At 66.1% G+C, this 8,774-nt stretch overlaps 1 protein-coding gene across 2 annotated transcripts; it reads left to right on the forward strand.

The window, feature by feature from the left end:
- Nucleotides 1–96: 96 nt before the first annotated feature.
- On the forward strand, nt 97–7,490 carry OLFML2A (olfactomedin like 2A). 2 transcript variants are annotated; one of them, XM_027687974.1, is made up of 8 exons: nt 97–169; nt 3,837–4,100; nt 4,261–4,368; nt 4,463–4,648; nt 4,867–5,128; nt 5,241–5,474; nt 5,636–5,821; nt 6,065–7,490. In XM_027687974.1, exons 1-8 carry the CDS (start codon nt 104–106, stop codon nt 6,664–6,666), a joined length of 1,908 nt encoding a protein of 635 aa, XP_027543775.1. In that variant the 5' UTR covers nt 97–103; the 3' UTR covers nt 6,667–7,490. The 2 variants fall into 2 exon arrangements, with proteins under 2 accessions (XP_027543775.1, XP_027543773.1); XM_027687972.1 differs by lacking the exon at nt 97–169 and having other exon boundaries at nt 2,922–4,100.
- The last annotated feature ends 1,284 nt before the right edge of the window (nt 7,491–8,774 follow it).

An 8,774-nucleotide genomic window follows, 5' to 3' on the forward strand; every position in this document is an offset into this window, starting at 1 on the left:
GGACGGGCGGGCGGGACGGGCGGCTCCTCCCCGCCGCCGGGCCGGGCCGGGCCGGGCCGGGCGGAGCGGGCGCTCGGTGCGGGCGGTCTCCGCCGCTCTCGCCATGCGGGCGCTGCTGCTCCCCGCGCTCCTGCTCCCGGCGCTGGCCGCGGCGCGCGGCACCGCCACGGTAAGGACGGGCCGCACCGGCACCGACGGGGGTCGGGACCGGGATGGCGACCACGGCCGGGGGGTCCCGGCCGCCGTGCCCGGCGGTGCTGGGAGCGGACGGGGGCGGCCCCGTCCCTGTGGGGCAGGTCCGGTGTCCCCGGCGGTGCCCGGTGGGTTGGGGGGTCCCGGGCGGAGCGGGCGGGGGTCCCGGGAGGTGCTGGGTGCGGGTGCCGGTGCGGGTGCGGGTTGGGCGCAGGGAATGGTCCGGGCGCGGGGCGCGCTCGCGGGGTTGGGAGGTGCCCAAGCCCCGGCGATGGGCGCTGCGATGAGCGACTCGGTGCCAGAGAGAATAGCCCGGACAAGCCTTCCCCCGCGGGGGTGAGGAGCGGGGAGCGGGGGGAGCCAGCCTCTCCCGTGGATCCAGGAGCCCTCGGTTCCAGCTGGAACCTGTCTCCCGCGGGGTCAGTGGCCTCAGGGGCCGGAGCAGGGACACCGGGATCCAGCCCAGAGGGATGGTGCTGGGCGCAGCTACTGCCAGGATCACCAAAATGTTAAAAATACAGAATTTTCCAAGACATTTGGTGGGATAGGACGATAACACAGCTGTTGTCAGCAGCGCTTGGCTTGGAACAGATATCCAAAGCCTGGAATGCCCTGTGCTGGGTTCCCGGCGGGGTGCCAGGGGTGATGCTGCCCGAAGGACTCTGGGATCCGCAGCCCACGGACCCACACGGTGCTGTCGCCTCCCCCGTGCCTCCCTCCCCGCAGGTGCTGCCTGCTGTGCTCGGAGGTGTTTTCTCCGTTCTTGCCGTTGGATGAGATCCCTTCAGTGGGCATGTGTGTGCCACACGAGCGCTTGGCATGGCCGTGTCCCCATGACCGACACAGGACGCCCGAGCAGCGCCAGCACCCGGGGCCTGGCTGCCGTCAGCCACGGCCCAGCCCTGCCAGCACCGCTCTGCCTCGGCTGCAGGACGTGTTTGACACCTTGTGCCAAGCCTGGGAGGAGGAGGAAGAGGAGGGTGACATGGTTTCCCTCCCGTGACGGGGACATGCCTTCCAGCAGCTGTGCCAGAGGCGTGCGGCGCAGCAGCTTATCAACACAGCGTGTTTTCCTCCCAGACGAGTCCTCTGGCAGCAGCCAAAGGAGAGCTTAAAAGCTGGCCAAGGGTCATTGTCAAAGGTCCTGCTTTCTCCAAATAATGTCGCATACTCAGTGCTCACATGGATGCTCTTGCAGGAGGTTTCAGAAACTGGGAAAATTACCCAGCTCGTAAAGCTGGGAGTGTGGAAACCCTCAGCAAAGTGCAGGGACACTCTCCCACACCAGCCATGGTGATCCCCTGTGGATCTGGGACCCACTCCAGAGGATGGGTGGCACCCACCTCCTGCACCCTGGGCTGGGGTCTGCAGTGAGCGGGGGGATCCAGGGAAAGAACCACCAGAGCCCCCATGGGGCTGTAGCAGCCCTCGTGTGGGTTTCTTAGGGAGCCGTTGGATTCCTCCCTGGAACAGGCAGTGCAGCACAGGCTGCCTTGTGCCCCCACATCCCCACCCACCTGTCCAGCGTTCAGGAGAGGGTCCATGTGTATGGCAGGTGTGGGCTGTGCCCTGCCAAGCCGGGCGCAGCCAGGCACAGGCTGACAGAGGGCACCCACGGCGGGTGACCCTTGCGGAGGCTCCCCACGTCAGAGCCTGGTTTTTAATATTTCCTTGTTTATGAGTTTTTCTGTGTAAACAGAACATGTGGTTCCTGTTTAAGGAGCTGGTAAAAGGCAGAACAAGGTTTAGTGTTACGGCCCCACATGAAGGCGGGCGGCTGCCCCGGCCGTGGAGCAGTGAGGCACACACGGGGCTGGAACTGGGGGGTCCCTGGGAAGGGCTCGGCCTTGGGGGAGGCTCTGTGTGCCGGACACCCCCTCACCGTGCAGTGTCACAGCTGCTGTGGCTGCTCTGGGCACCCGCCTGTTGGTGCCTCACCCCAGTGGGACATGCAGGGCCTCTGTGCTACTCATGCCTCCCACCACAGCGTGCCAGGGCCGTGGGAGGGGACCCACAGCCCACGGTCACCTGCTCCTTTGGGAAAGAGCTGCCTGCCCAGGCAGCTGCAGCCCTGCCCTGCAGAAGGTGCTGAGGGTGGGATTGCAGTGTATGCCCGGGTGTGGGGCTGTGCTGCAGTGGTGGAACCTTCACCAGTGCTTGGGTGTTGGTGGGAATAGGGGACCCCGGCTAGGAACTGAAGTGGGACTCCCATGGGGCACATTGGGACCTCGTGTGGGGTTCCCACAGGGATGTGTGTGCACACCAGGACCTCATGCAGCTCGGTGTCCTGGATGGACATTGCTCGGGCCTGGGGAGCTGCCCGGCTCTGTGAGGAGGGGCCGGCAGCTCGTGGCCGGGCTGTGAATCCTCCTGCCTGTTTGCACAAGCGCCAGCATGGCCATGGGGAGGTCAGGGGGCCCGGAGAGGTGCGAGCCTGTCGACTCAGTGTTTGGGGAGGGGGTCCCTGCCCTGCTCCCTGCTGAGAGCTTGATTAGATCCTCCTCAATTTACAGCCCTTTGGCCCCCCCGGTGTTTTCCTTCAGCCAGCGGGACCTGGTTTCCCTTTGAATGAAAGAGGGTTTTTTGAAATGGAAAATGCATGAGGTTTTGCAGCCCTTCAGGAAGAGAAGGAAGCCCCTGTCCCATGTGGGCTGTGGGGTCTGTGCTCAGGAAGAGCTGCTGCCCCAGTGCCACCAGCGTGTCATCCCAGTGGGGCTCTGGAGGGAGGGTGCCTGTCTGGCCAAGGGTGCTGCCTGCAGGCAGGACATGGACCCCGTGGGCCTCTGCCCTTTCCCACGCCGCACTGTGCTCTGCTGTGGTCCAGGGAGGACCGGGAGCCAGAGCTCAACTTGTTTCCCAGCTCTGCCACCATTCTGTTTCCCAGGATGAGTCAGAGTCCCTGTGGGCAGAGCCCTGTCCCTCCAGGGTCACTGCACTGCCTGTGGCTGTTGTCCCACCCTCCCGGGTGCTTGGAGCAGGCGCATCCCCGCACACGGGGCACCCAGCACAGCTCCTGCCAGCCCAGGCATCCCCCAGAGTGCACAGCCAGTGGTGGGGGGCTCGGGGGGCTCGGTTCCCTTGTTCCCGAGCACAGCGGGACTAGGGGAGAACTGGGCCAAACCAGCTGAAAAGCACCCTGGCTCATAGCGTGAGTCAGGGCCATGTGTGGAAACAAGGGAGTCCTTGAGTGTGTGCCTGAGGCCATTGCCGGAGTCTGGAGGGGCCGAGCTCACCCCGAGGTGGCTGCAATGTCACCACGAACAACGAACCCTGTGTGGGCTGGAGGCCGTGGGCGTGGGGGCACAGAGGCACTGCTGGGTCTTACCACCACCCCTGCTCACTCGGGTCTTGCTGGAGGCTGGGAAACAGCCACAGAAGTGGCCCTGGATTACCTGGCCCACAAAACGCTCTGGTGGCCGTAGGGACAAGCAGCTGCCTGGGCTTTGTCACTGTCAGCCTGGGTGCAGAGCGGTGAGACACGGTGCTCTGGGCCAGACTCTGCCCCGTGCTCTTTGGGGCACAACCAGGAGCCCCTGGGGTGGTGGGAGAGCTCCGGGCAGGCAAAAGAGAGGAGGATGGCTGTGATGGCTTGCTGGGGTCAGCGGGGCCCCGGTGGGACACCAGGCTCACCACGTGTCCCGCAGGCGCTGGGTGACACGGACCAGGTCAGGATGACCTCGGAGGGCTCCGACTGCCGCTGCAAGTGCATCCTGCGGCCGCTGAGCAAGGACGCCTGCAGCCGCGTCAGGAACGGCAGCGCGCGCGTGGAGGATTTCTACACGGTGGAGACGGTGAGCTCGGGGGCCGACTGCAAGTGCTCCTGCACCGCGCCCCCCTCCTCGCTGAACCCCTGCGAGAACGAGTGGAAGATGGAGAAGCTGAAGAAGCAGGCGCCGGAGCTCTTCAAGGTACCTGAGGCGTGGTGGGACTGGGGGCCAGACGCACCCTCCCCGCACTGCACAGCCCTGCCCTGCGCCCACTCCTGTGCCCTGTGCCTCACCCCCACGCTGTGCCCCAGCCCTTTGTCTCAGCCCTGCCCCGTGGCCCATCCCTGCTCTTCCTCTGCAGCTGCAGTCCATGGTGGACCTGCTGGAGGGAACGCTGTACAGCATGGACCTGATGAAGGTGCACTCCTACATCAGCAAGGTGGTGGCGCAGATGAACACCCTGGAGGAGGTGAGCTCCGGCAGCACCGTCCCTGCAGTGCTCCCTGCTCAGCTGCTCAGGACTTTCTGGGGGTGCCGTGGTTCCAGCCTCTCCTCTCCTGCAGACCATCAAGACTAACCTGAGCAGGGAGAACGACTTCATGAAGGAGAGCGTCCTGCACCTCACCAACCAGATGAAACGCTACGAGAACTACTCCGACATCATGCTCAGCATCAAGAAGGAGATCTCCAACCTGGGCTACCAGCTGCTGCAGAAGGACGCGGCTGCTGTCCCCGAGAGCAAGGCACAGGTACCCTGAGCCACACGTACCCTGAGCCACAGGTACCCCAGGGCCCAGCCCTGCACAGGCACAGCCAGTGCTGCCGGGCAGAGCTGAGCTCCCCCAGGCTTGTGAGAGGCGCACCCCTGGCAGCCAGGGGCTGGTGCCTGTGCCCACCGCCTGGTTCGGTGGCAGCAGGGAAGTGGAGGGATGGGAGGGGAGGGGGTCTGACAGGCTGTGCCCCCCAGGACACGGCAGGCGGCCGAGAGAAGGAGGCGGGGCGGTACCCCAGCACCCGCAAGGCACTGGGGGACAAGGCGGCCCCCCGAGCACCCAAGGAGAAGCCACTGAAGCCTGAGAAGCCCAAAAAGGAGAACACCAAGGCCAGGGCAGGGGCCCAGCCCACAGCCAAGCCCAAGGCCCTGGCGCACCAGCAGACCGTGGTCCGAGGCATCACGTACTACAAGGTGGGGCAGGCGGGAGCGGCGGAGGGTCCGGCCGGCAGCCGCGGTGAGTCCCGGCGGGGGACACGGGCGGGGGGCATGGGAGCACCCTCCCACCGAGGCAGAGGGCCTGGGGCTGCCCCTGCAAAGGCACTGACTCCCAGCTTGTCCCCCCACAGAGAGCCCTGCAAGGGGGCCAGCTGTGCCGGAGCAGCAGCAGGAGGAGAGGGGCCCCCCACTCCCCCCAGCTGAGGGGACCCCAGCCCAAGCTGTTGCACAGACAGAGACCACCGTGCCCAACACCACGGCTGTGCCCAGCACTGCCCCGGCCCCCCGCAGCACCACCCGCAGCCCCCCCAGCCCCCTTGGGCAGGGGGATGACAGCACTGGGGACCCCGAAACACCAAACAGAGGTGGGTGAGTGGGGGGCAGCTGGGAGGGGGCACCCAGCCCAGCAGTCCCAGTGCCCATGGCCAGGCCAGGCCAGCAATAGCCATGCCGTGGGGAAGGAGGAGGAGGCAGGTGCCTGGGGCAGGGATAAGCCCTCGTCCTTCTCCTCCTCCACGGTACCCAGTGAAGGAGGTGGAGTGCGAAGGCACCATCGAGTTGGTGGAGCCTCCCATGGAGCACCACAGCTACGGGCGCAACGAGGGGGCCTGGATGAAGGACCCGGCAGCCAAGGATGACCGTATCTATGTCACCAACTACTACTATGGGAACAGCCTGGTGGAGTTCAGGAGCCTCGACAACTTCAAGCAGGGTGAGGGTCAGCAGCCGAGTGGGTGCAGGGGCCTCGGCTCCTCCTGGGTGAGCGCCCAGTGCCGTGTGACACTGGCTGTGCCAGCCCTGGGGCGGTGGGCAGCTCGTGGGGACCTGCACTGGGGAGCACCCACAGGGCAGTGAGGGGAACACAAGTCCCCTGCCACTGCCAGCACACTCGGGCCATTGTGCACAGGACCCCAGTGCTGCAGCAGGTCCCAGCGCCTCTCCCACCCCCTCACAGGCCGCTGGAGCAACCTCTACAAGCTGCCCTACAACTGGATCGGCACCGGGCACGTGGTGTACCGGGGGGCCTTCTACTACAACCGTGCCTTCACCAAGAACATCATCAAGTATGACCTGAAGGAGCGGTACGTGGCGGGCTGGGCGCTGCTCCACGACGTGGTGTATGAGGACACAACGCCCTGGAAGTGGAGGGGCCACTCAGACATTGACTTTGCTGTGGACGAGAGCGGGCTCTGGGTTATCTACCCCTCTGTGGACTACGACTACTCGCAGCAGGAGGTGATCGTGCTGAGCCGACTCGACCCCGGGGACCTCTCGGTGCGCAAGGAAACCACCTGGAAGACGGGGCTGAAGCGCAACACCTACGGGAACTGCTTCATCATCTGCGGCATCCTCTACGCTGTAGACACCTACAGCCAGAAGGAAGGGCAGATCTCCTACGCCTTCGACACGCACACGAACACGGAGGCAGAGCTCCGACTGCCCTTCCTCAACCACTACTCCTTCACCACGCAGGTCGACTACAACCCCAAGGAGAAGGTGCTCTACGCCTGGGACAACGGCCATCAGATGACATACAGGCTCCACTTCGTGGTCTGAGCGCCCGGGGGTTCCCATCCGCACTCCTGCGCCCACCCTCTGCTGGGCCTGGCTGGGGCACCCTGACGCAGCCTGGGCCTGGCACCCCGACCCCAGCTGGACCAGGGCTGTGGCGACAGCCCGGCTTCCACCCCGACCCCCTCCCCATCCTCTGTGCCCGTCAGCTGCCCCGTGCCCGCTGCACTGCGGGGCAGGGAGTCCCCGTGAGCACAGCCCCCAGCAGACACCCCCACAACAACGTGGCCCCCGGGACCGCGGCAGCTCGGCTGGCATCGCCTTCCTGGGGAAACAGAGAAGAGCCCAGCCCCACGTCCCTCCGGCACCGCTGGCACCACGGCAGCACCCACCCCATACCACTGCACTGAGCACCCACTGCACTGCCCCCAGCCGAGCCCCCTCCCCGCACACCCACCAGGACCGTGTGCCGGCACCGCAGCTGCCAGCGGCACCAGTGCGGGACAGCCCGGAGCCCTGGCCTGCCCCCGGCCCCGCGGGGCGGGCAGGGCCCCCGGCTGCCAGGCACCAGCAACAGGTGCCGGTTGCTATTTTAGGAAATGTGGTTAAGATGCCCTTGCTTTTGCCGCTCATTAGCTTGTTATTTAAGTGCATTCACTGGAGCTGTATGAGGCCCCTTCGGGCAGCGGGTGCAGAGGAGCCAGCCTGCAGCACCGGGGCGTCCTGTCTGCACACCTGCCTGCACACCTGCCTGCAGCGAGCCCTGGGCAGGGGAGCCCGTGGCCCTCCCGCTCTCCAGGTGAGGCAGGGCAAGGGGCTGCGGGCGCTTGGCTTGGTTTTGGTCATTTTAGACGTGAACAGTATTAAAACATAACAGATATGAAAGTGGGCTGCATGTGCTATCGTTTGTCCTCAAGCTGGGCAGGGAGGAGCGGGCAGGGCAGGTGCTCGCCAGCCCCATCCCTCACTGTCCCTGTCCCTCGCCATCCCTGTCCCTCAGTGTCCTGTCCCATGGCCAGGAGTGCCCAGGGGTTGCTGTCACATGTGGCTGCTGTTCACGGCACTCCTGGCAGGCACAGCTCCCCACACCGAGCCCAGAGGGACACCCCACATCCCCCCGGCAGCACAGTGGCAGGCGGGTCCCAGACCAGACCCGGGGCAGCAAACTCTGCTGGGTCCTGGGGTAAAGGGGATTTGGCATCGCCCAGCCTGAGCTGCAGCCCGAGAGCCGCCGGGAGCCGAGCCCCGCTGCTGGAGAGCGGAGCAGCTGAGCGTGGGCACGGCGGGAGCAGCTGCCCCGGCGCTGCTGCAGAGCTTGGCAAGCGCGGAGCTGCCGGGGGGCTCGGGGGGAGAGCAGCCCCCGCGCCCAGCGCCCTCCCGGCCCCGTCCGTGCGTGCGAGGGCAGCCTGGACCTCGCAGGGCAGCCTGCCCCGGGCCCCGCCGAGCCCCGCACGCCGGCTGGGGCCGCGGGGCTGCGCCCGGACTCTCGGTGCCGCGGGGCCAGGCGGTGTCCAAGGATGAGGAAATGTTTTCCCCTGCAAAGACCTGAAGCCGGTGCCAGGCGTGGGCAGCCTGGCACCCCTTTCCCCGGACCCACGCTGCTCCCAGGTGCTGCTCCGGCTCACGGCGGCCCCGGCCGCCCCTGCCCTGCCTCGGCCCGGACCCCGCACCAGCGCCGCGCTGCTCCCCTCGCTTGGCCGCGAGTCCTCGCCACAGAAAGGAACCGGCCGACTTTTCCCCCCGGGCTGGGTCCCTGCCAGGCTTTTATCTAGCGATCCCCAGCAAATCCCTGTCCAAACAATACGGATTTCTGACATTTTTTTGTGGTAAAGTAAACTCCCGGCACATCTATAATTCCAGGGCTTTGTTGTTCTTCCGCAGGGGCTGCCGTGGCTCCGTGCTGCGCGGGGCTGGGCTGCGGTCGCCCCCTGCTCCCCTCGGTCAGAAAACATGGGAAGGGAGGAATGAAACCTGCGTGGTCGGAGGACTACCTTGTGTTGGGTCGTTTGGGCTGCCGCGGGGAGCTTCAGCCCCAGCAGCCCTTAGCGAGCTGATCCTTGTCCTGGCACCTGTCCCCGATGCCTGGTCCTGGTCTCTGGTCCCGGGGCCTTTTCCTGGTGCAAGTTGCGGTCTCAGGCAGGACAAGGCAGGCT

This window comes from Neopelma chrysocephalum, unplaced genomic scaffold (assembly GCF_003984885.1).
Source record: "Neopelma chrysocephalum unplaced genomic scaffold, ASM398488v2 Primary Assembly neopelma1_74, whole genome shotgun sequence".
Taxonomy (NCBI): Eukaryota; Metazoa; Chordata; class Aves; order Passeriformes; family Pipridae; genus Neopelma; species Neopelma chrysocephalum.